Raw genomic sequence first — 26,475 nt, 5'->3', positions numbered from 1 at the left:
ACTGCATTAAGTCAAGGATTGATTAGCCCACTTCCACTGCAGGCAAGAAGACAAAAAAGAACAGTAAATCCATTTTTTTCTCACAATTCAGAATGAGACAGTCTGCCTTCCCTCCCTGGGCTCTGTTCAGTGAGGAAATATGACTCTGTGGTTAAGAAATCTTTGAACAAGATCTACACTGCCTTTCATAATTTATGCATGTTCCCTCAGTAAATTCACTTGGTCTCCCTATACCTCAGTTTCTAATTTGTAAAATATAATAGCACAGCTTAATCACCTCAGAGATGTTCAAGCTGTAAACCATTATGTCTGTGAAGAGTTCAGAGATAGTTTGATGAAAATTTCCAAGTAAATGCAGAGATAAGGTTGACTATGTCGAAGTCTCTTACGAAAGACAATATATTTTTTAAAGGAGAATTAGAGGGTATTTTTAGTTGTAAATCAGTTGTAAGTGCATCCAAAAAAGGAGGTAATGAGACAGGTTTTGGTTTATTATGTTTATCTTGGCACAAAGAGGGCTTTCAGAAATGCCAGTAGTCAAAATCAATGTAAATTATACATAATTATCCATTAGTTGCATCCTGTTCTGTATTTCAGCTAAAAACCAGTGACTTCCATTGCCTTTGAGCAAAGTACAAGAACCCTGGGATGAGATGTCTACTAGAATCTAATGTCTCCTTCTAAATCAGTAATGAACTTTGATTTTCTGTTTTTCTTCATTTGTGTTCTGATCCACTATGTAACATTCAAGGAGAGTCATCCAGTTCATTTCAGAGCACAGGGATTAATTCTAGAGCACTATAAGCATAAGACCCACATTACAAGAGGCAGTGGCATAGCAGCTCTTGTAGCGTAGGGAAATTGCATTGGGATCAAGTCCCCAAAACATTAACTTCTGTCCAGAACATAGGTGCATCGTAGTGAGGTGGTTCCGAGGGAGCAAAGCCACTTCACACTCACTCAGTATCATTCCTCACAGGACTTCCTTAAGAGCTGCTCTTCCATTAGCCGTACTCAGCTTGTGCCATGCAGGTACTTCCCAAGTCTGTGACTGAAAGTTTGTAAACAGCAGGTTTTCTGAAACGGCAGTTCTGAAAGATAAAATATGCAGCTGGTAGTCTCTAGAATGATTGGTAAGTAATTATTGCAAATAACGTGGAATTATGTCGCAATGGTTGAAAACAGCATCTGGGTTTTGATGGGAAATTTTGCAGTTAATCCAAACACAATTCCATTAAGCTTAGTCTCAATCATTTGTTTTAATAAACTGTAGTGCAATAACATATGTAACAGTCAGCCAACTGATTGTGATATAATCAACTTGTTACACATAAATATTCTTTGTAGTGGTTATTAATCTCTGAAAACATTCTCTTTAGAGCCTGGAAACTGGACGAGCTTTTTTTGTTAGATATTCATATATGTTTATGTACATCTAGTCAATTTGTTTGGGTTTTACAGACAAATTTCCTTCTTGCAGTTCTTGTTCATAAGATTTGAAATACACTTTAAAACTACCTCATTAGAATCCTTCAAGCAGTTTAACTGGATGTTGTTACAAAGAACAGTGGCTAGGAAACTGCTGTAGAAAAATATTTGCTCTTAGCTTTTGTATGCAAATAAGGGACAATTAGACTTGATTACCTGAGTATTCGAAATGTTCATCTTTTATGAAGGCTGTTGGACTTTAGACTCGCCTTTTTTCCTTTTTTAGCAACTAATGCATATCAAAAATGACATGGCTACTCCGAGGGATGTTATTCCCTCAAGGTTAAGAAGGAGAAAGGACTCTCCAGTGGAGGAGATTCCATTCCAGTTTGTTACAGGCATTGCATCCTTGGTGTCACCCCGATGGTCCTGCTTACAGGTCATCGTTATGACTTTAAAATACTGTGACACTACAAACCAGACCACAAATCAGACCAAAGCACAATAGCTGTGTTGCAGTTTCTCTTTGTTTGCTGCCTTATGAAAATCTTCTTGGTTTTCTTTAGCAATTGCTGCAAAAAAGAGCAAGAAATAAAACATGATTCCCAAGTATTGCTGTTTGGTCACAGGCCTGGGAGGAAAGTACCCTGGGTTATAGTCCTTCCTACAATGTCTCTTTATACATTTTTCTGTAAAAGAACAATTGCCTGCAATTAGATTGTTTGCTAGACACAGTGTCACCAGGTCCATGGCTGATTTCATCACACACTGAATACATTTGCATATATTAATGCCGTAAAATAACAGTCTCTTTTTTAAAACGCCTCTTTCTTGGTTATACAAACAGCACCTGAACAGCAGATAATTTTTTTTTTTTTTTTTTTTTTTAAGTCTTGTGAAATTGTTACTGTAAAACAGCTCAGATGAGACTGTTCATAGTTTGGTTGTAGTTGCAATTCCAGTGTCTGTCACTGCCAACCCGTGGGAAGCAGATGTGCATCACAGCATTACCCCCAAGGAGAGAATAAACCCCACCGTGTAATCAGTGCTGTAAAAACAACAGTCTTACGTGGAACTGCCATGGAGGAAAGGAGCTAAAGTGCCCCATACACACAGATTGCAGGTTACAGATTTTACAGTTTACAGAAATCTTATTAGTGTTTTTTTTATTGATTCATGAGACAGTAATACAGAATAGTGTGCCATTATCACTAATGGGAACTGCAAATATCCTTGTTATGAAACTCAGTAGATTAATAGATACTTACAAAAATATGCTGCATTACAAGGAACTTTTCATAAAAGTAGCAACACCCAAAAGAAGATTAATAATACTAAATCTAGTCTATTGGAGATTCCATTTATCTAGAATCAGTTATGAGAAGGGTCTAGTATTTCTATCATCATCTCTGCTGAGCACTTTTGCACAGCATGCAATTGGCAGGTTTAGTTCAAGACTGACTCAGTATTGTAATAATTTTGCAAAGTAAGAGTGAACACAGTCACTGGGGTGAGAGGATGGAGCTGTCCTGGCTCCAGAGGGCGGGACGGGAAGGACTGCAGAGCTGAGGGGATGAGACAAAATAAGAATCATCATCCTGGAAGAAAAGTGGACATTTGTTCAAAACAAATCAGACTTTAAAAATGCAGAAAGTGGTTACAGGTGGCTCCATGACCATCTGCATTTCCTCTGTGTGGAACAGAGGACAAGAGGACGTGAAGAAGGTGAAGCCCATTTGAGAAACTTTACTTTATTAAACCAGCTTTCCACTTGTGCCCTGTATAAATCCGATGGCTCTAGAGCTGTCTGCTCTTTCTTTGTCTTACCTCATGTGATAAATGCCGCCTGTTCCCTAATGCAGGTTTCATCGATTCGTATAGGACTGGCATTTATAGTTGTTACTACATTTGCCTACTGCACAGCTATAGTTGTCTTCCAACTTGACACCTGACCCCGCTGCTTAACCGTTCTGTAACAACCAAAGCAGAATCTAAAGAACAGGCAGTCAGCTAACCTGGGTTTTCCTCGCTGCAGTGAAGACAGTTGACAAGCCTGACCTGTGGTCTGGTCTCTGTGTTGTTCTGTTTTTCCTAAGGGTCCTCGGAACCTGAAGACTGAAACTTGTGGGCACTACTGCCTCAAAAAATATCAAACCAATTGTGCTTTAAAATGCAAGTGCTGGATTATTATGTCGCCAGCGCACTGAAGCACAAAAATATTATTTACTGTTAGAATGCTGTTAAATGCTTTTGTTTCCACTCCTATTTACAGAACACGAAACGCAGCGGTTATGCAAGAGCACAGACTATATGAATTTGCACTTCAAAGTGAAATGGTTTTATAATGAGTATGTGCGAGAGCTCTCTGCCTTCAAGGATGCGGTGCCTGAATACTCTCTGTAAGTAGTGTAGAGGGAAGTCTCCCCTGAGTTTGGGTTTGGGCAAGGTTTATTTTGGTCAAATAAATATGCTCAAGTTTGTGCAAGATCTCAAGGTGCCTAGCACTGACAAACTTCTTTATCAAATTAAATAGCCCAAGTGTTAGAAGCGTGATTGGCGGTTTCATAGAACACTTCACCCAACCCTTGTAACTGCAGGTCTTCACCGATGACAAAATATACTGGCTAGAAAACGCCTGAGGAAGGTCTGAAATGTGGGAACAGCAGCACTATTAGTTATAGCCCCCTGCATTTGTTTCATACCCAAATTTGGGTGCAGATACAATGCTAAGGGGACATAGCACTGAAATTATCCTTCCTGCACTGGGTTAATGTTCTGCTGCTGCTTGCATTTTCGCCTTTCCTCCTGCAATTGCCTTCAGTCCTGTCCTTTTGTATCAGCTACCCCTGATGGCATTCCACGCTCTTCTGCAAGTCTGCTGATTTGCCAACATGGTTTCAGGTCTGTTATTGCATTAAAACTTTTAAAAATAAACTAAAGAAAAATAAAACACAGTTGATGTTTTATTAAAGCACAGTTTTACCCAAGTTGTTTCACATAAAATTAAAAAATAAATGTTAACAAAGAACCAATACTGATAAAAGACACATTCTAAAATTTTAGAAAATGTACAGGATATGATCCTCTGCAAAACATGGAAATACTTCTCTGGTGGCTACTGCTAATTTTACATCAGTAAGGTAGACCAGTTAGAGTATTGTGAAATTGAAGCCTGAAAGACCTTTTGGTAGCCACAGTGTCTTTAGTGACAAAAATTTTTCTAGGACGATAGACTTTTTAGCAACTAGAACAGATGTGATGACAGAAGATGCCAAACTGCTGGGTGGTATGGCACCCTTCCTTTCAGGATCTTTATGAATATACTTACTTTACAAAACCGGTTTGAATTTTCAGGTGGTTTGAACCATTTGTCATTCAGTGGCTGGATGAAAATGAGGATGTCTCAATGGAATTTCTTCACGGAGCACTAGAAAGAGACAAAAAAGATGGGGTGAGCCTTTATTTTTAAAATAAAATAATAAAGTATTAAAGACAGTTATTGAGTGCTGCAGAACCAGAAGTACATTTGGTCCCACTGTATCCTTGTTAGAGCTCAGTCAGTAATGGTTCTTGGAAGACAAACCTATGGAAAAATTCCTGCTCTAATTTTATCTGCCTGAATTCCCCACAGACTTCAATCTGTGGTTTCACTAAACCCTGATGTGATCCTGATGTCATGAAAGAGAATTTTGTTTGTAAGAGGTTTGAAAATAATAGAAATGTGAAAGCAACATTTCTCAGTATTATCAGTGAGACCTGTTTTAAAATTTGTTTTTATTTATTACTTTTTATGACTCTAGGAAAAATTTCAAGTGTAAGAAAATCAGTTAATACAGTTTTGATCTCTGAACAAACATTAACTCGTTTGAATGTTCTTAGTTTCAGCAAACATCAGACCATGCCCTCTTCTCTTGTTCTGTGGTTGATGTCTTCACACAGCTCAATCAAAGCTTTGAGATTATTAGGAAACTGGAGTGTCCTAATCCAGAAGCACTATCTCATTTAATGAGAAGATTTGCAAAGGTAAATTAAAACCAGTGCATCTCAACTAAGCTCCAGAGAGGGTGACATTGTTCTACCACGTACTTAAAAATTAAGTAATTGCAATGTTGTTTAGAATCAATGTCTCCTGTGTCTGACTGGGGTGTTAGAAGGACATGCTGCTTGCTGTCTGTGCCTTAAGACTGTTTTTCATCTACTTTGTCAAAATCGTTTACCAGTTTGAGAAGCTCTATCCTCTCTGAGGTTTCATATTTATATATGTTAGACAATCTATTATTATTCTTAATAAGCACTGATTACAATTCCATTAATGGAGCAACTCAGTGAAATGCAATTACCTAATTAGTCAATGCAAGGGAAGGAAAAATTCAAGGTATGGCACTAAAGTATTGTTGGTTGAAGCCCTGAGGGGGTAGTTCTTATTCATCTGCTGTTTGATAAACTCACATTTGTTAGGCCAGCTTTCCATTTGGATGATAATATTTCCTCACAAGTTTTAGATTTCCATTACAGTCCTGATGGCTTTAGAAAAGTTTGCATTTACATTTATTCCTGTTCTTCCATTGCAACTCTTCCATTTGCAAACAAATTTCCTATTTACATGATTATTGTAAGGTAAACTCATATTGCCAGGCTTTGAACAGTGCTCCCTTGGTCTTATTTTTCCATTATATTTTAATCTGTGCATTGTCACCCTAGAGGATTTTTTGATCTTGCTACTATTCCATTAAGTATGTAGCACGTTGAAAGGAGTAGAGCTCTCAATGCTTCTCAAAACCAGTATGACTAGAATTAAAGTATCTCTGCATTGAAGATTACATTCCAGTAAGAATAACCCACCATCTGTTGTGCAGGGATTTGAAAATGTGCTCACAGGATTGTTTATATCTGAAAAAATACTATATACTAAAGGTGTAAGCACTTGTAAAAGCTATAACTTATGTAAGCTTTTTTTGGTTTATTTTATTATTTTTGGTTTACATGATTAAATTTACCACTTAAAATATTATTCTCCTCTCCTAGACTATCAACAAAGTGCTTCTTCAGTATGCTGTAATTATTTCAAATTACTTCAGCTCATATTGTGATAAAGAAAATGTGGTGAGTAAAAAGCTGTGTTTTATTTCTGCCTCAGAGACTACCTTTAAATGACTTACTGTACTTGTTGAAAATGTGATCACTTTTGTGTTTGAGAACAGGCACAGATGGAGGAAGGGATTTCTGGTTTGCTGTAGTTGTTAATAAGGTCAGCATGTTTTCATAGCTGTTTACATTGCTGTGAAAAAGCTGGAATAGGTGGAATTAGTTAAGAATCCTAGTTAATAATTTCAGTATTAAAGTAGAAAAAAAGTTACAAGATGGTCAGACACTCTCCCTGGATAACAGCCTTCTACAACGGTGACTGTATCTTCATCCTTTTTTCCAAGCAGAAGAAAGTTTTTTTGATTCAGTTTTCATTTTGCTTTGGCTTGCTTCTTTTTATCAATTTATTCACTGGAGAATTTATAAGATCATTCCTCCCTGTGCAAGGAGTGTGTGCAGACTTTTCTGCTGCTACCACTCACTCTCTGCATCTTTATCCATGCAGCAGTGAGATGGAAATCATCTGTGCCTCACTGCCTACAAGGGCCTCCTTAGTGAAGGACCAGATTGCCATGGAAATGAGAGAGATATGGGCACGAAAGATGTGGTTAAGCAAATCAAAACATTATCACTAGCTTAACATGACAAAGGAAAATTGTTCTTCTAACCTGAAGTAGAAGTTTTGTATACAGTCTTTTACAGAGCAGTGACTTTTCTGTATATAGATGTGTCGGGTCTCAGAGTTAACTTCCCACTCCAGGTATTTTCAGCCTTGAAGCCCTCTGCAGGAAACAGTTGAAAAGACTCACTTTAGTAGATATCCACAGATCTTTCTGCTGGCAATACTGAATCTTTTCAGCATTTGAGAAGTGTAAAAGCACCAGACCAAGTTTGGCAATCATCACGTAAAGAGAATCTGTTTTATAGGTGTAGAAACACTAGGAAATCTGCCAGTTATGGAATAGAATTAGGAATGGAATGGAATAGAATTAGGAATGGAATGGAATAGAATTATTAGGAATGGAATGGAATAGAATTAGGAATGGAATGGAATAGAATTATTAGGAATGGAATGGAATGGAATAAGGAATGGAATGGAATAAGGAATGGAATGGAATTAGGACTGGACCAGCAGCAATCATCTAGTCCAGCTGCCTGAGCGGCCCAGGGCTGCCCAGGCTGAAGCACGGTATTCAGGACGTTTGACCAAATGCCCCCCGAACGCCGGCAGGCTTGGGGCACTGAGCGGTGCTCTAGGAAGCCTGTTCCAGGGTGTGACCCTCCTCTCAGGGAAGAAATGCTTCCTAGTGTCAAACCGGAACCCCCCGAGGCAACTTCAACCATTCCTGCCTGTCCCTGGGTACCAGCTGGTGTCCGATAGACCAGCACACCATCTTGCCAGTTTTTTTCCCTGTAATCTAGCAGGATGTAAATCTCCAAGCTTTTTTAACTTTACAAAGTTTGACTTTACAAATCTCCAGGGCAAATACAGATCTGAAAAGAACACAACTCTCTCTCTCTCCAGTATGGAGAAGTAAATACGTTGCATGTCTTTAACATTAATGTTAATCAGTCCAAACCAAGTTTTATCTAAAATAATTTGTCTCTGTATTTGACCCAATATAAGCCATAACTATTCTCAAAAATTAATTTTAAAAATAACTAAATATTTTTCTCTATTCATTTCAATGCTAATATTAAATAAAGCTTACTGCTTTCTAGAAGAAATTAGTTTTGATACAGAGTGTTGAGTCATTGAGTCAAACTGTGTGTGTAGTCTTTTGGCCTGTCCAACAGATCGTTGTGATTGTTGGGATTTCTGAAGTCACGCTGGTATGGCAACTGTTGCTAAGGCTTTAGGCAGAATTCATCTGCTAGAAAGTATTACATCAAATGCCTTTGGGGGACATAACTTATTTTTAACAGAAGTACCTTTTGGAAATACATACGTTTAGTTTTATAAAAGACCACTTGATCTGGTGATCTCAACTATATTAAAAGCCCGTCTCCTGAGTTTGAATTGATAGAAGGGATTAAAACAAATAGGTTTTATGATTAAAGTTAGATTTTGGCAGTCTTTTTCAAGTCAATACTTTTACTATTTTTATTAAACACTATAAAATGTGCACATAAACTGTTCAAATAAAAGCATGCCAAAGGTGCATTTCAGAAAGACATGTATCTAATGTAAAAACATCCTCTTATCTTCCACCTCCTGTCAGGGTTTACAAACAGGCCTGGTTTTATGTATTGTACTTGCCACTCACTGTTACGTGTTGTTGTGTCTGGCTGTAAATTGCTGCAAAAACTATTCTGAAGGGCAAGATAAGAATGAAGCAGTAAGATGAGAATGTTTTTAAGTTCTGGTTCTGACAGCAACAGAAAATTTTCCATTGAGCCAAGGTAGGCTTAGACTCTGAAAGAGCAACCTTAGCTAGCCTCGTTGGAAACTCTGAAAATTGCCTCTGTATGAAGGGCTTAGCTCACAGATTCAGTATATTGCCTAAGGCATCTGCACTTGTTTGGAACAGAACCACCAAGATGTTATATTCAGCTACTTATTCCCCCATCAGAAATCATAATCATTGATCTGTGATACTGCAGATAATTTCCAGACTAATGAATATGTCAGGAGAGAAGACACAGCACAGGGGAGGAGGACATGGTCTTAGCGATCATAAATTACTAGAAGGCAGATAAACAAATAGAAGTGGGGTTTGTGGGTTTTTCAAGAAACAGGAAGACAGTGATACTCCAACCATTACCCAGAGCCAGCTGGTTTTGCAGGAGAACAAATAGCATGCTTTACTGGGAAGCAGTAATGGAAGTATTAAGAAGTTAGATCAAATTTCTTTCTTTTCCTTCAGTTGAGAAGGACTCTGACACCAAATTCCTCTGAGAGTAATGTAGAATTAAAGCTAAATCATGTTATTGACCTTTTGAATACCAAAGTCTAATCACACCGCATCTCAGCACTACACTGGAACATGCTATTAAGTAGAAAGGTACAAATGAGTGTCAATCACCGTGATCATTCCGTCACCTTCTTGTTGTCTGAAAAAAAGTGTATGTGTTTTATTGAAATGCATTGTTTCAGTGTCTAAATTAATCTAACCGTGCACTAGAACACACTGACCTTGGCCAACCAGAACTCTTCTAGCGAGCATTGTCTTATTGCTTCCCCTGCACCATACCAAGCTAGCATATAATGTCATCTGAGTACGCAAAATTCTAGTAATAGATCCTTTCTTTCATAATTTTGTCATAAGCTGCTTAATTTTATCCATGTTTTACTTTTTACCTTACGTTTATCCAGCAATTGCTGTTTTTTACAGCCTGGCTCTGCGCTCTGCCTTAAAAAAAATGAGCTTAAACATCAGTAGTTTTAGACTAAAATAGTATGTTTACAAAATTCTATTGCCTAATTCATTCACCAAGTTTTCAAGCAACACAAAATGTACATTTCTGAAATATTATTTTGCTATTAACAAAACTGCCTGGTGATTTTTTTCACGGAGTTAAATCCAGTTGGTGGCCAGTCCCCCTGGAGGGGTTGAAGAGTCGGGCTGACCCAGCGCTGAGGGATCTGGCAAAGTTGGGAACTATCAGGGTGAGGTTCATGGTTGGACTGGAGGAGCTTCAGGGTCTTTTCCAACTGAGATGATTCTATGATTCAAATACTTAAGCATCAGCCATTATCTGGGTTACAGTGCTGTCAGTTTTCTGCAAGGACTGGCTCTACAAAGCAATTTGTCAATCCCTTTCCCTCAGTCTATCTTCACTGCTAAAGTGCTTTGATCATTATTGTGTCTACTCGCCAAGAGACAGCAACATACTACTTGCATTAACCCGCCAGATGTAACTGTATGAGGTATGACTAGCAACTACATGGGACAGAAGGTCCAGGATGTGGAATACTGGGATCTGAAAGCTGCCCAGCTGGTTGGAAGAAGGTGTTGAGTTTCCTGTGGGGCAGCGCTGCCTTAAGGGCACAATGGGCAGGCACTGGCTGGGTGGGTTTGCTGCCTGGGCAAAGAGGAGTGTGAAAGAAAGAAAGAAAGAGGGGAAGGCAGCAGGGTTGGGATCCTGTGATCCTCTTCTAAAAAACACAATTGCACGGACGTAGGGCTGCTGAAGAACTGGTCTTCAGCCCAGAGGCTGGGAATACACATACTCGTACATAAAAGGAACACAACATGCACGTTCTCACATTTGGTGTTCTCTTTATAGCCCTGTATCTTGATGAACAACATTCAACAGTTAAGAGTCCAGCTTGAGAAGATGTTTGAGTCCATGGGAGGAAAGGAGGTGAGTCATATTTGTTTCCTGGTTCTTCAAAGTTCCTTAGAGATCATTAGCACCGTGTTTTCAAGAAAGTCAAAATGTTTAAAAAAAAAAAAAAAAAAGTGTGTAAGAACTATTTAATGTCCTGACAGTACTAGAAAGACCTAACACTATTTCACATTAACATGCTAATGATCTGTAAAGTTCAACCAGCAGTGGGTGTTTTGTGTTGCAATCTGTAGCGCCAGCTTTATTTAATGTTTGTATTGGACTATACTTTGCTTTTTTATGTATTGGTACGTTTTGCCTGTATCTGAAAATTTTGTAGAACATGTGCTTTGTGCTTTGTCTGTAATGTGTCATGTCTTTGTCTAATGCCTTTGACTTGCAATCCACTAAACAGAAGAAAGAAGGAGAGAGATTCTCTTATGAGGTTTGTGATAGTAAGCATCTTTTATTATTCCTGACCACACTTTCTAAGGCTAAGAACAGTCACATTTCCTACTAATTTCCATTGATGCATTTGTGTAATTTCCTATGATCTAAAATCAAAAAGAGCTATGCTTGGGCGTTCAGCTGACACTCTAAATTTAAAGGTTTTACTAGGCAGATAGTGTAAAGACTTTCAGAGTTTCTAAAAAAATCTATAAAACATTTTCTAAGTGCACTTTTCAGTATCCAAGGGCCTGCATTCAAGATTCCGCACTATTTCACCGAGAGCTGCTACTCAGCAGTCCAGAACATGCTTGGCTTTATCTCCTTTTATATTTCTGAAGACTTAAAAATGCCTGAAGTCCTGTCAACAGTAAAAGGACACCAACGTGCACTTCAATACTTTGTTGATTGTAGACTTTGACTGCTTTAAAAGCTAACGAAGACATTAACATCTTATCAAGATATAGTCTCCTATTTTCTTGTTAAAAGCAATGTTTAGGTCATGAATATAACATCCTTATTATCAGTAGCTGGCTTTAAAAACGAAGTTACACGTACATCAGCTTTTTCTTGTTGAGACTGTCGTTTGATACTTTCACAAATCTTTGATCTAATGTGAGCACATTATAGAGAGACTTGGACAACACATTCCTTCGTATTTCCACATCCTCAGAGGGACACTGCAGGGATAAGAGAGTCCCCTGTGTCGTGCCATGAATATCACCCTTCAGATGAACCTACAGATTCACTCCATGGCGAGGAGCTTTTGTTGAGCTAGCAATAGCTTCTTGAAGCTGCCACGGCAAAAATACTTTTTGCTCCAGAGAACATGAAATAAAATTCTGTAGCCCTATCATCATTAAAATTTTTGTATCAAACTTCGAAAATAGATATTTATCATCCAGACATAGCTATGTTTTTTGTGGCTCTTATTAATCCCCTTTCACTCTCTGAATATTACAGATAATCTTGTCTTTCTTGCTCTTCTGTTCTGCGCAAAGTACTTCTTGTATTAAGTTTTGGATCCAATCCTACACGTTGAATGTCATGAATCATAAAAACAGCTAAGTGTCAATAAATCCTGATGAAGACAAGGGCAGAGGAAAGCTGAGTAACACTTTATGTCTCTATCTGTCAAATTACTTTCAAATCGGAATATTTTCTTAAATCTTGAAAATGTTCCATTTTCCTCAAGAAAATATTGGTTTTCCTTTTGCTCCCGATAGCTTATATAATAAAAAATAGAGCCAAAAAATAATTAGGGCTTTTCATAACAGTTTTCTTTCAAAATCTCTCATCACTTCTCATCCTTTTTGCTTTCCCTTCTGATGTTAATGAGGATGGATTATTAAGGGTGTTACAGTATCAAAGCAACATTTCCTACAGCCATGGTGCAACATGCAACCGTTGGAGAGAATTCAGAGATATTTTTCTAAAATCCCTGTGTTAGGTACCTTCAGTGCATCTCTGATTCATGGTCTAAGAAAAAAGATTGAAAAACAACATTCAGAGTTTTGTTTGTTTATTTTTAGGGGAATTTCCTGAAGAAAAGGACATTCATGCTCAATTTCTTGTCACCCATATCTAAGTGCCCCTAAAATGTTTGTCCACGAATTGGAATGCTTACTCCCCTAGCTATTTCAAGAGCATAAACGCTAATGGCCAATTTGCCTTACTGAACTGGTACTTAGAAGAAACAAAGCCAGCAATAAAATCCGTAAGCAGTTTCTTTGCAGGGAGAAGATAGTTTAATATTTTGCTTGTGGAGGGCATAAAAATCAGATGATTTTCAGCAGAATAATGAGACCTATTCCAGTTGAAGCAAAACTAATTCTAAGAAAAATTAAATGCTGTTAATCTCCTCGATGTCACGGTGTGAGCAGTATGTCTTTCGGACTCTGCAGTCAAAACACCACAATCAAGCAGCTGTCCCTGTGCTCAGAGTAGGCCTATTGCTTATTGCCAGGCAGGGAGCTCTATAAATAGAGAAAAACCTGGGCTCTTGGCTCCCCTGCCATTAAAATAAAAGAGTCTGAACAATATGAGTTTCTTTATTAACTCTCCTTTTCTGCTGTAGCCAAGCAGGAAGGGTACTTTAAAAATTATATAAATGAGATCAGTCTGTCGTAATAAAGTAAAAGCAGTAAAGTGGGATCCAACCCAGCATCTTTTTTTTAAAAAAAAATCAAGTCCAAAATCATGGGAACAGATCATCTTAATGTAGAATTTTGGTTTAGCTCCCGTTTGTTTTGTCCAAAAGGAGTGCATATGTTTGCACTAAATCATTTTCTGATGTCTGACAAGTTGGAAACTGATAAAAAGCAAAGAAAAAAGTTAATGCTTGTGTTGCTGTTCACCAGATGGCAGAACATGGCAGCAATGAGCTACAGCAATTAGGATCAAAAAAAAAGGTGGAAAGCCAAAGAAGGTTGTTTATGTACGACAGTATTACATCGACTGGGTAAACCGTATTGCCACTCCAGAAAAGTTCAGTTCCAACTTTATGTGTAATGCTTAGGAATTCCCATAATAATCTACGTGTGGTCCTAAAGACTTTGATGGGATGACAGAGGCCCAGACTTAAGCTGAATAATTCTGAACTATCCGTCTTTACATATTTGCAGAAGTGGCAGCCAAGTATCTCCCAATGGAATTGACTGCACCTAGACAGTTGGGTGAGGGGCTGGAGAAAGGGTGATATCGATCAGAGGCAAAAAGAACCATTAAAGTGGCAGATCTGATAAATACCTGCATCTTTACTAGATGTACGTACAATCTGTAAAACTATTTTCTGAATGGAAGTAACCAGGTGGTCCCATTAGGAAACTCAAAGCAATTAGACCTGTGAAGTTGCAGATAAATGGAATTCAGATTAGAGAGGTTCCATTTAACTCATGGAAAAGCAATTTACATCTCTGTAGTTTTCTCTAGAAACATTACCAGATTTGCAGTTAACGAGTTTCCGTCCGTACTAGCACACGTTAATTACAGCATGGAAGAGATCAGTCTAACATGTTATGTCAAAAGCAGCCAAATTCATCAGATCTTTAATTCTTTTCCAAGTCATGTATGTATAAAAAATTTCACCATTTTAGACAAGCAGCATTTGGAAGCAGTGATGTTCAAATATTTCTTATTCTCTGCTTTTTTTTTAGCATTCAGAAAACGCCAAACTTCTGATTATCTGTTTAATAATCTATAATAAACAGATCTTATGAAGTGTGCCAACAAATTTATGAGTATGTTCTGTTGTGAGTAAAAATTAGCTCTATTATGGATGTTCCCACAATTCCCACCACTGCTCTCAGGTTCCCCTTCTTAAACATGTCAGTAGAACCCAAGAAGCTAAAGGATAAATGGTCTTTTCTCTCTTTTGATGCTTAAATTAGGTACAGCACGTTATGACACTCATCTTTTTTTCCCCCAATAATAATCTGCTCAGTTAGGGCTTTTTTTTCTTTTATTTTCCTGAAGAATTGTTCAGGCATGGGGTTTTTTTCCTTCTTCATCAAACTCTGTGGAGCAGATGAGTCTTGAGGAGAAAAAGAAAAGTCCCCAATACTGTGGATATTTCATTTTAATCTCTGTATATCCCTACGTGACATCTTTGCTGATACTGATCAGCATCACCTTTTGTCTCACTTTCATCCTTTCCTCCTGGTTGATTCTGGAGTAGGGTAACTTTAGGGCTGGATTAGCCAGATAATTCATCATTTAACCACATCTTGGTGGATGAGATTTCTGCAGCTGAGCATGTTTGTATCTATTTACTTAAACTGCTACTAGTAGCAACTAGTATGAAGAATTACAAATGACATTTACCTGAGTTCTTATACGCTTCCCTTCTATGATGACTCTGCACCAGCCAGGAACAGACTGACTCATGAAACAGAGGTGGTTGTTGTCATCGTTCCTCCTGTGCTAGTAAGCAATCTCAGACAGGTCAGGAATGCTGAGGACTTCTTCTCCTGGTCACTGGAAAGTATTAGATAAATGACTTAGTCTTTTCATCACTGATACGGATCAAACTTACCTCTTTTAGGCAGTGGTTTGAGAGCCGTGTGTCACTGTCTCAGTGAGTGTTGTGATCTCAACCTGCGTAAATCTTGCAGGTTGTCAACTTTGCTCAGCCAAACTGTTTGCACAGTGCTACAGCGCATTTCCCTCAGAGTGCTTTCCTGAGGATAAGCAAACCTGGTATAAAATGTGTTAGCAGCTGTTGTTCAAACCATTGCTGAAATAATAGATCCTCCTAAAGCACAAATAAGATCCCTTTGCGAGCTTGTTCTTGCAAAACTCTAATGTTTTTGCACAGTGTAGTGATGTTGTGAACTACAGCCTTCTAGAATATTTAAAGGGGAAAGAGTAACCTTTCCTGCTTCCAATGATTTTTTTTTTTTTTTTCCCCAAATATTTTGGTTTTTAAGTCAGGCATCATAGCTGAACATATTTTTTTTATACTAAAAATCTATTTAATTATGCATGAAAGATGTACAGAAGGTAATCCCCAACAGTGTGTGTGATGTGCAGAGGTACCAAAAGCTGCCTCACCTATCTCCCCTGCACAAGGCCATCCTTGTGAAGTCCTCCCAGAATTTCACAGTATAGAGCCATCATAATAGTTCCCATCTAAGCTCTACCATATCAGGAAGAAAAAGCAGGTCATGGCTGTATGTTTAGATGATGCCAGTCAAGCATTGATGCCTGAGGATCCTCTGATCTGCCCGGGGAACTCACTAGCACATAGAGGGCACATGGTAAAATAAATGAAAAGTGCACATTTTACTCCTGGTGAGACACTAAAATCACCGTATTTTCCAGTAGTTAAACGGAAATACCAGCAGCGCTGAAAAGCCTTGCTAACACGTTCTTAGCCCGGACGAGCTCCCCAGGTGTCCATCACCTGGGTGTGCAGCCCGCATACCTCTTGACACCCCCCTCCTCCCTGTGACACGGCATCAGCGAGCATGAGCATGTGGTACACGAGGCTGGATGTCCTGCCAGATGCCTCCAGCTGTGCACACACAAACTTGGCCGTGCAATTTGTGAGCACAAAGCCCTCTAAAGCATCCAGCACTTGCATGCACCTTTCTAGAATGTGTGTTATGTCCACAAGCTGATCTTAGTATTTAATCCAATTTTGGCCGGTCTAAGTCCAATTCCGGGTGAATTGAGCAAACATATTGTGTTTTCTGGTTATCACAACAACCTCTGATAGAAAGTAACTACATTGGCCCTTGTAGTCCCAGTAACAAGATGATTCTCTAGCTTGTGCATGATCTGGTAAGAAATTCTGAGTCTTCTGCCTGCCTGGTATTTTGTGCTTTCTCTGATGTGCACCATGTTCAGTGTGAATGCTTGTGTGTTCAGTATTTGTTAAAGGGTAATATTCTACTTGTCTTAAATTTGTGTTCTGTATGTATCCCACCAAAGAAGGCAATATAATTCCCTAGTGAAATGCATTTCCTGGAAAAATCTTTGCCTTTGTTAGTAAACTCTAGCTTTTTTTTTTTTTTTTTTGTAAAATTAGCCTTTTTTATCCCTGCTTTTCATATGAAGGAAAACTTTTAAGTATATGAACTATCAGAGTGTATCTGCCAGGGTAACGACTAAGACACGAAGGGGAGAAGCAACAGGACCTCTCTCAATGCAAAGTAATTAAAAACTAAATAAGCAGGTAGTCACGGTGTTAAAATACAAGCTTCTCAGATTAGGAAAGTGCTACACATCACTGAGTATCTTCTAAAGGTGTGTGGCAATCCCCCTTGTCACCTATGTCAGTTTTTTGTCAAAAACTGTAATGAAAATTTTGGATTTTCTATGCTTTTACCCCACATATAACCTCTAAGGAGAGAAAGGATGGTCTAAGGTTAGAACACAGTCGATCAGTGGGGGTGTTTCAGAGTTTGTTTCTTCTTTACTTTGCCTTAGAATTCCTGTCTAGTCTCATCTAAGTTCCCCTCTGTGCTGTGACACAGCTTCCCCTTGTCTCTAAAGTATGATCAAAAGACCTGACCTACTGCATCATAATACCCTGAAGCATCAGAGAAAGAATAAACACACTACTCATGCAGTTGAAAGCCAGGAAAAATGCAAATAGACAGGCCTGATTATGTATTCTAAATGTACCATTTCATTTGAAATTCCCAGAATATCTGTATCTGACCTTACTGCAGAACAGAACCCAGAATTTGAGGATTGCCATTGAAAATCATCCCTCAACACTGTGATGTAGATAGCTGAGAGACCTGGAATGTCAGCTGTTAATTCACAGTCAGCTGTTGATCCCGGTGATCATCAATCATACCCCACAATGGACTGTAACTGTTTTTCCTAAATGCTAAAGCTCAAGGAGACAAAAAGTCAATTTTTTTTTTTTTTTAATTTGTAAAAGAACACATAGCAAATAAACAAGCTGCTGATCAATACCTGAGCACCTTTTGGATGAAATATCTATGCATGGATCACTATCCCTGTAAATGCAAAACTATATTTCTCCCCTGCATTCTCTTTTTCCTTTGTTTAGAAAACCTGTGCCAGAGGTACAGGAGCTGTTCTCCCTGTGCATCAGAATGTGTTGCTCTGTGCTTGAATTATGTATGTCTTAATGGCTTTCAGAAACAAGTACTGGAATTCAGTAGATTCCCTTCCCTCATACCGTATCAGTAGAAGCAGCATGGACAGACTTCCAGCCATCTTTTCCAGTCTTGGCTGTTCTACTTTTACACTGCATTAACCAAAATATGGAAACATCTTCTACACAAATCACAAAAAAATTAACAGCATTGGTGAAAGGTACAAAAATCCCTGAAAGATAAAAACATCATCAGTGTTACGAACACCAGCAGTAACTTGTCGCACATCCTTCTCTTGGTGTGCTTGTGAATACCTTTCGCCTGAAGGAGGGGAGTTCCAGCCTTGGGACAGCCAACACAACTTCTCCCATCCCACGGAAAGCTGCTGTTGAATGGCAGGCTTTTGATTTCTAACGATAGAATTCTTCACTATTATGATTAAGTGGTAATTGGATTTTTAGGCCTACTAAAGCAATCCTGTGTTGTAACAGGTGTTTCCACATTTGGGTTTTCCATAGTGCAGTGTATCGTGGCATATAATTCCTAATTCCTTAATTCATTAATTGTAATGGAAAACCCCAAAACATAACGTATATGTAGAATATAACACTACTTATCTCTTTGCAGTTGGATCCTGAAGCTAGTGTTGTTCTAAAAGAACTTCAGGTGAAACTTAGCAATGTATTGGATCAACTCAGCGTAACATACGCCACGAGGTAACAAACCCATTTTACTGCAAACCTTAGAGAAATATTCCTGTTCAAAAACCTACCTCGGATTAAGTCTGGGTGGTGGCTTGGATGCCCTGGGGTTCAGCTTGTTCTGCCCCGATGAAGCGATGTGTGTGTTTACTCTGAAACACGCAGCAGTAACCTCACTGGAAAGAACTGAAAATGGTCTGCGGGTATGAATGTGTTACAGAAGTGAGACTGGTGGCTTCTGTTCTGCTTTTTGGAAATCAAAAATTGCCGGTTTCTTTTTGCCTGATGCCACGTTAAACTTTTTTCTCTGACCGTGTTTATTTATGTTTGTTCCTGAGACTGACAGCTTTTTCCAAGAGGCCTGATTCAACCAGGGATTCTGCCTGGTGTTTAGCCTGCTTCAGAGGGTCCCTGTGAATGGCCTTCTTGGGTCATTTGCTTGCTTGTGGCTCTGCAAAAATTGTCTACTGAGCCTTACTCTCAAAATCTTTTATTAATCAGAGTGCACACTGCAGTCTTGAATGAGTATGGTGCTGTGCCAGCAGTGCTGTGCTATAAGAAGCTGCAAGTTACTTTTGCTTCTAATTAGAAAGGAATCTAAGAGAGAGGGATTAGTGCTGTAGTGATACTCATTAAGTAAGGTCTCTAGTTGCTTATTTAATCCATTGATGAACCATCTGGGTGGACAGTGTTCACTTTTTCTGAGTGTGCTTAGTTTGTCATATTGTTTTGCTTTATTTTTACTCCCAGGCCTTAGTTCTCCAGTCACTGACAGTGCACAAACATTGGTCCTTTCCAGGGCTGCCTCCTGAATGAGCCAAGGAGGTTTCTGCAGAGGAGTAGCTCAAACTAGGATATGCTCCAGATAGTTAGGGCATTCCTCTTGTGTCAGTTCATGGCTGGGATGTGTGAAGTTAACAATCTTAGAAAGATGGCTAATGGCAAGACAAGCCAATGCATTATTTGGGCTTTTATTGGAGGGACCAGTCCCAAGGATTATGAGCAGCTTCAATAGCAGGTTCATGTTGGTGTTATCGAGGGTTTGCAGTGTGTAGGTAAGTACCCATCCAAGTGCACCTGGAAAAGTTCCCCGTTTTTCCAGTGTTTTCACATGGAGATTTGCATTCTCTTTTTATGACTAGCCATGTAGCTGGAACAGTTTACTGTCTTTTTTTTTTTTTCCTCTCACAGTAAATTCTTTCACTTTCCTCAAGTTAATCTTTTCCATTTATCTTTTCACATCAATTAGACCTGGTATATTTATGGTCTCTGTTTTGCATTTCTGTTCATAAACTAATCCTAAACCAATTCAGTTCATCATAAATCAATTCATAAACCAAATTACTGTGTGTGCAGAGCCTTATTCTGCCTCTGAACTGTTGACTCTGATTAACTGCTCTTCTGCATTGTTTAAATATATTGACCGAAGACAGTATCACATCAGTGACACTGGAAGACTGTCAGACACGTTGCTTAACCACGTCAGTTAGGAAACAGAACAGTTTTCAGAAAAGATGAACACACACAACTTGAGGAGCAAGAATTTGTTCACACTCACCTTGAAGTGGAAAAGATTCCTTCCAGGAGGAAGAGTCTAACTACTTCTTAGTGGGTTTTTTTGTGAAAGAATATTTTAAACAGTCCAAATGTTTAGCTCTGTCTAATTGCAAAGTAAGCAAAGCTTCTGATGGCACTGACTCTGTGTGAAACCCAAGGAAAAGTCGAAGTGAGCCAAACTGGGCAAAATCCGTAGAAATTTTCTAGTTGTCCTCAAGAAGAATATCAAAGCTTGGCTCGTATTAATCATCAAGAGAAAAATAATTTATAGTCACCTGTTCCTGTTGTCTTTTCACACCTATAATAAAATCTTGAGAAGCTGTTGCTAGCTGGTAGTCAGTCATAGCCTAAATTACAGATTCTGATACATCTGTTGCTTTCAGAAAATAATTACTTGGCACCCCTACAAGGGCATTAAAAGCATAATGACAGAAGCAAGGGGGCAAAAACATCAGAACAGTACAAGAATTAGTTCTATGACCCATAATCCCTGGAAGGAGTTATTTTCAGTCTGTAGCATCTGCAGTATCTTGTGTTTGTGAACTTTCCATTATTGCAGAAAAGATTTAAAACTTACTGAAGAACCTGATGCAAAATGATAAATGTAGTTTTCTATCCTAGAATTCTTTCATTCTCTTTTTTTCTTTTTTTTTTTTTTCTATCCTGCAGTTTCCAATTTATTATTGAAGATTGTGTAAGACAAATGAGCAATGAACTGAATCAAATGAGAGGCAATGGGAATGCAGCAGGCAATAAGAACAGCGCGGCCATTGATGCTGAGATTGTGCTTCGGCCCCTCATGGATTTCCTGGACAAAACGTGAGTGTGGCAGATTAGGAACTGGGTGCTACGGACAGGCTTGGTTTTACCCTGAAGCACTGTTAATACCTAGAAACACTCTGTAGTATTTTTAATATTCGTAGCATTCACATATGTGCAGAATACTATGCTTAATCTCTTACACTAACCCATTCCTACGTAAGCTACGTCTTTGCCTTTCTAGTTCTTGTCATTCTGAGTCATTACAAAGGAGCTTGTGTACAGTCTCTCCTCCACAAGCCATTGTATAAAGATCATAATGAACAAAAGTAAATTCCCTATACTGAGATTGTCTGGCATTTGTTCTAGGCTGGCAGCCAGCGTCCCCAAAAACCTGGTCGTTTAAATCATTTCAAGATTTCCTTAGTAGCTTGGTTTTTATCAGTGGGTAAAAAGCTAAATTTTTAAATAGTCCTGCAGTCTCACTCTGGGCCCTGAAAGGAAGGGTCTTGTCTTCTCCTCATCCAGCAGCGGCAGGATGGGGTGTTCTGAAGGCCACGTGCAGCACAGGCACGTCTACAAGCACCTCACTGCCCTTCCTCACGTCAGTACTGGTACTTGTGGAAGCCCAGTGGGTTTTTGCTGGAAGTGACTGTGACAACAAGCAGCGTGACACTGCACCTGCACTTCAGGCCTCCAGTCACACATACATGAGTTACACACGCTTTAACCTTTTGGTTCCGTATGCATATTTCTCCTAGCCAGACGTTTTCAAAGTGAAGGTGGAAAAGGTGCTGAGGGAGAATCTGGCTTGGAGCAGAAGCAGCGTAAGCAGGAGGAAGTGGCTGGGCAGGACTGTGGGGGGAAGGCTGGAGCTGGGATGGGATGGGAGGCAGGACTGAGCTGTAACTTCCAGAAGCCAGTGTGTGGGCTGCAGAGCCTTTGCAGGATCCTGCTATGCCTGTCTTGAAAAGCATCTGTCGGGAGAGTTTAAGAGGCAGCAGCAGAGGTTCAGTTTTCCAGCAACCTCTGGGGTCTGTTTCCTCCCAGCTCTGCCCTCTGTCTCATCCCTGGACAAATATTTTCAGCCCTGACCACCCCCCCCAGATTTTTTTCCCATTAAACAGAACATACATCTCTCTTGGGGAGAACCAAGGAGCTTTTCTTTGCCTTCTGCACTGTAAAGTACAAATGATGTTACTCCACACTTCACTATATGAGTATCTGATGGTGGCCTGCAGGCCCAAATGAAACTCCTTCAGAGTCATGGATCCCCATGAAGGTTTGATTTTATGATGGTGACAAAGTGCTGTGCATCTGTGATCAGTAAGACCCTGTTTTGAAGTTAGTGACTAGAGGTGCAGAACTTCTCTGGGCTTCTGATGTTGGGACTAGTAAGAACCAAGACAAAGGCTGATTTAAAGATCTGATCTATAACTGACTTTTCTTTCTCCAGAGCGTTACTTCACGTTCATATTGTTTCTAAAAAGGGGACTGGTGGGCTTGCTATCTGAGAAACACAACTTGAGTCACATCTCCCAGCTGTACATAGGCATAGCCAAAGTCTAGAAGTCACTGGCATAAAGGGTGGGTGAGGGGATTGAGGAGGTTTGGTTTTTCTTTGGGGGTTTGGTTTTCCTAGGATTCATTTTTTGAGGGCTTTGACAATTACATGAATGACAGCTGGCAGTGGGCAAATGCTTATTTAATGTACTTGATAAGATTTGACTGGTCTTGCAGCACTGTCAAGTGCAGTGCCTGGACTCCTAGCCTGGAAAAAATTTTTAGCTGCTTTATCTATATGTCAGCCTTCTGTTTTTAGCAATCTGCCTAGTCCTAGATGTTAAGCTACAAGAGGGGTATGTGTTGCTTTCAAGCAGTGTGGTTTTAAATTTTATTATCTTTGAGTTAAGACCTAGCACAAGTCTTTAAGAATAGCCAAAAGTCTTTATACACTTCAATGTGCCTATCCTAAGCTCATCATTTAAAAAACTGGGTAAGCTGACTTCTGCCTGTCAGGTTCAATTTCAAATTGCCATTTCTCAAAGCCGTCTTCACAGTTTCTTAGAAATTTAATTGAATAATGATGTAGTGGAAACAAAAATGGGTTTTAAAATTACTGTCTGAATAAGAAATATTCCTCACCACAGAAATTTTAAATGGAATTTTAACAGATGCTAAACCCATGCACAGAAAACAAAGATGTGAAATTAAAAAAAAAAAACATAAACCTGCTAGGGAATGTCACCTTTCTTACAAATGTATTAGGATTATAAATGTATCATATTAATATGGGTTGGGTTTTAGTTATTTCTTAATTATGCTTTTATTTATGTGCTTATTAAGAGTAGTAAGATGCTAGAAATATGAATTGTCATATTTATGATGTGACATGTATAATGACTTTACAGTAATCTTTTTTTTACATAAATAGCCTAGACATAATTCTGTAAAATTCCTCGCATGATAGAATTTTAAAATATTTTTTTCCTGTGCCTGAGAACTGCAGCACTTTATTCATGACGCTACATGTTCATGCAATACATACAAGATGGTTTATGAAGATACTCTTAAATTTAAAAAAAAATCAAAGTATATAGATTCTCCAAAAATGTAATTTTACCATTGGTAAGAGCTAGTATGACTGCACAGACTTGCCAGTATACAGAAATGAATGCTTCCAAATGGGAGCCCTGGTTTGCATTAGCTATCAACACCTAGTTCTACATCACAACAGAAATATAAAACAAGGGAAATGATTGGGGTTTATTTTTAAGACACAAATTATATACCAAAACCTTAATTTAGGGGCTTGGGAGTGATAAATTGTATCATCCATCACACTTTATAGCTGATCATCATTCTGCATTTTTGATAAATATGTATCAGTAAAATATTAAGCAATAAATTGGATAGTGGAGATTTACACGATTTTATAATCTGCAAGTCTTTCTTTTTACCAGAAAGATTTACTGATAATATTGCAAAATAAGTAAGCCATCGAGAAATTCTTATCGGTAGAGAAAAGCTAAGCCATAACGGCCTTTAATCCGAGCACATAGTGATACAGCACTTCTGAAGTCTTAATGCTAGTTTTGGAGACTGGTTTGTGTTTTGTTTTATTCCAGTTTAAGTGTCTCTGCGAAAATCTGCGAGAAGACAGTTCTGAAACGGGTTTTAAAAGAACTATGGAAGTTAGTCTTGAACAAAATAGAAAAAAAAATTGTGCTTCCACCACTGACGGATCAAACCGTAAGTGTCCCAGGAGCAGTTCACGCACGTTATAACGGATTGTAATACTGTGCTTCGTCAGGTGTCTGCCAAGAGCTCAGATACTGGCCTTTGTTGTACCTTGACCAGAAGGTGTGATATGTTGACTGCATGCAGTGTGTTGCTCTCTAGTGTCTCAAAGTGTAGTGCGGCGAGCTTGCTCTTACAGGGCTGGTGAGGAAGACCTTGCTCTTTCATAAAGTGCCTGCCCCGGCTTGGAGCAGTTTCTGTGAATGCAGCATAAAAGAAGCCAAATCACTGGCTTTGTAGTGTGCTTTCAGAGAAGGGCTTTTGATTTCTCTTGCCTTCATCACGCGCAGTAACACCAAGAATGTTCCTTGCCCTTCCCAGTTGCACCAGAAATTCAATCACTTCCATTTTTGCAGCTCCCAGAAAACCAGGAATGCCACATCCCAGAGTCCTGCCTGCTGTGCCATTCCTCATCTTGAGGCAGCAGGTACCATCAGGAAGCTTAAGCCAACTTTAGCTCTAAATTTTGGGGGTGTTTTAAAGCAGACTTGAGAGGAGGTCCTCTCTGGGCAGGACTGCATTTCTACCCGGACAAGAGGAGGGAAGGAAGCTGTAAGTAAAGAGGAAGGTTATGCTGCTACACACAAGACAGGGACCCTGAGTGGTGACAGAGCCGAGGGCACCAGTGAGATCCCAGTCTGTCTAAGGATGAAAGAGCCTGGCTTGAAGTCCCTTCTTTCAGTTGCTTTTTGCTTTTTTGAGAGATAACATAACTTAAATGTTAATTCTTCTCATTTTCAATCTTGTGTAGTATAAATTCACCATTTTGTGACATGTTAATGGTGACGTTGCCATAGTGTGCCTCTGGGCAACTTTACTGTATATATACCCCGTGATATCAGTCGAGCTGCTAAACATCTATTTGGTCAGTATCCATATGTTAAAGACGTACCATTAAATCATACTGTAATATATTAAAGATATATGAAAGAATATTGCTGGAAAGGCAAGAGGAAATCTGATAGAACATGTATGAATGGTGGTAGGGTAAAAATGAAATAACCTGAGCTACTGAAAATTCTAGACTAGAGGTAATCACAAGATCAAAGCCAGAACTCTTGAACTCACTGAATTTGTTCATATTTACTATAACGCCCTTGTTTACTATGCATAATTAGGAACGGCCTCTCTTTCAGTGAGTGACTGTGTCACTTACATGTCTGAGATTTTTAATTTGCTTTTCAAACATTTTGGTGCAAATTTTATCTGCAAATACAGAAGTAGCATTTAAATTGGATCACTGCATTTCCCATCAGGCATTACGGGCATTTATTAGCTTCATACAGGATCTGTTGTAACACTCTGATTCCTAGAACAGCACAATTCAGAATGAAGGGGGTTCTCCATTGCTTTTTTTAAATGGTTGCCAGTACAGATTAACCTGTCAAAGCCTTAGTAAGGCCACTTGGACAATAGCACGTTTCAGTTAGGTAGACTAGTAAAACATTTTTTCAAACATTTCTCCCCCAAGAGTTTAAATGTAGACCTTTATTTTAAAAACAATACAGTTATTTTAGTCTTTCAACCATGATGAAAATAACCTTTGACTGCCAACGGAACACAGATTTCAGTTCCGCTGCCTGAATCTGCAAGCACCTCTGCTGTCCTTACTGATGCTCAGAAATCACACCGAGCAATAGGCTGTGACACTGATGTTACAGCCCATTTCAGAAAAGCTTATTCCAGTCATTAGTTTAGCAAGTTGATACTTCATTAAGTTATGGCTGTACATCTGGAATGCAAACACAGAAAGGGGGGTGAAGAAGCAGAGACAAGGAGCCCTCCTCCCCCCTCACCTGGAATGAAGAGTCTTCTGGAGAGATGTTAGATTAGTTAGTGGCCAAAGGTAGGAAAACTTCTGTGTATCAGGCAGTTACTCATTAAAGGCAGAGACTGCGCCTGCCATTCAAGATTTTTTAAGATAATTTTCAATGGTCAGCTGGGATTTCCACAAGTGCTTAGCCCCCATTCTTCATAAAACTGAAAGGACATTGCTCCTCCACACGCTCTTAAGTAACATGAGCCTCTGACTAGAAAATTGTAGCATATTTTTTCCAAATTTTGCTCAACATTTGTGTAGTAGAAGATACAATACCTTACAATATTGTCTGTAATGACTAAGGAACGTGAAAAACAGGTACAAAGATTAGAGGATTAGGCTTTCAGAGCGCTTGCAGCATCCCCTGTGTATGCTACACAGCACCAGCTCTTGGGTTTTACCAGTGGCAGCCTCTGTATGAAGTGTCCCAGCTGGCAGGCATGGTGAAAGGTGTATAACTAGTTGCATTATTTTGCTACTTCTATTTACTACACAATTAAACAAAATCAATGAAAAGTAGGATACTGTAAGA

General features: G+C 39.0%; 1 protein-coding gene across 4 annotated transcripts in view; it reads left to right on the top strand.

Moving 5' to 3' along the window:
* Positions 1-26,475, top strand: part of UNC13C (unc-13 homolog C) — a 152,409-nt gene that overhangs the window by 107,690 nt on the left and 18,244 nt on the right. For 2 of the 4 annotated variants that reach the window (XM_074916653.1, XM_074916654.1), the window contains 8 exons: positions 3,701-3,827; positions 4,783-4,879; positions 5,308-5,451; positions 6,454-6,531; positions 10,744-10,821; positions 18,435-18,523; positions 20,735-20,884; positions 23,953-24,076. In XM_074916653.1, coding sequence (XP_074772754.1) covers positions 3,701-3,827; positions 4,783-4,879; positions 5,308-5,451; positions 6,454-6,531; positions 10,744-10,821; positions 18,435-18,523; positions 20,735-20,884; positions 23,953-24,076 — 887 coding nt within the window. Of the gene's footprint in view, positions 1-3,700; positions 3,828-4,782; positions 4,880-5,307; positions 5,452-6,453; positions 6,532-10,743; positions 10,822-11,200; positions 11,241-18,434; positions 18,524-20,734; positions 20,885-23,952; positions 24,077-26,475 lie in introns of those variants that run through there. The other 2 variants (XM_074916652.1, XR_012634452.1) reach the window with 2 other exon arrangements.

This window comes from Athene noctua, chromosome 13, assembly GCF_965140245.1.
Source record: "Athene noctua chromosome 13, bAthNoc1.hap1.1, whole genome shotgun sequence".
Taxonomy (NCBI): Eukaryota; Metazoa; Chordata; class Aves; order Strigiformes; family Strigidae; genus Athene; species Athene noctua.
Note: the sequence above shows the minus strand (reverse complement) of the source record. Positions and strands in the feature narration are given on the sequence as shown.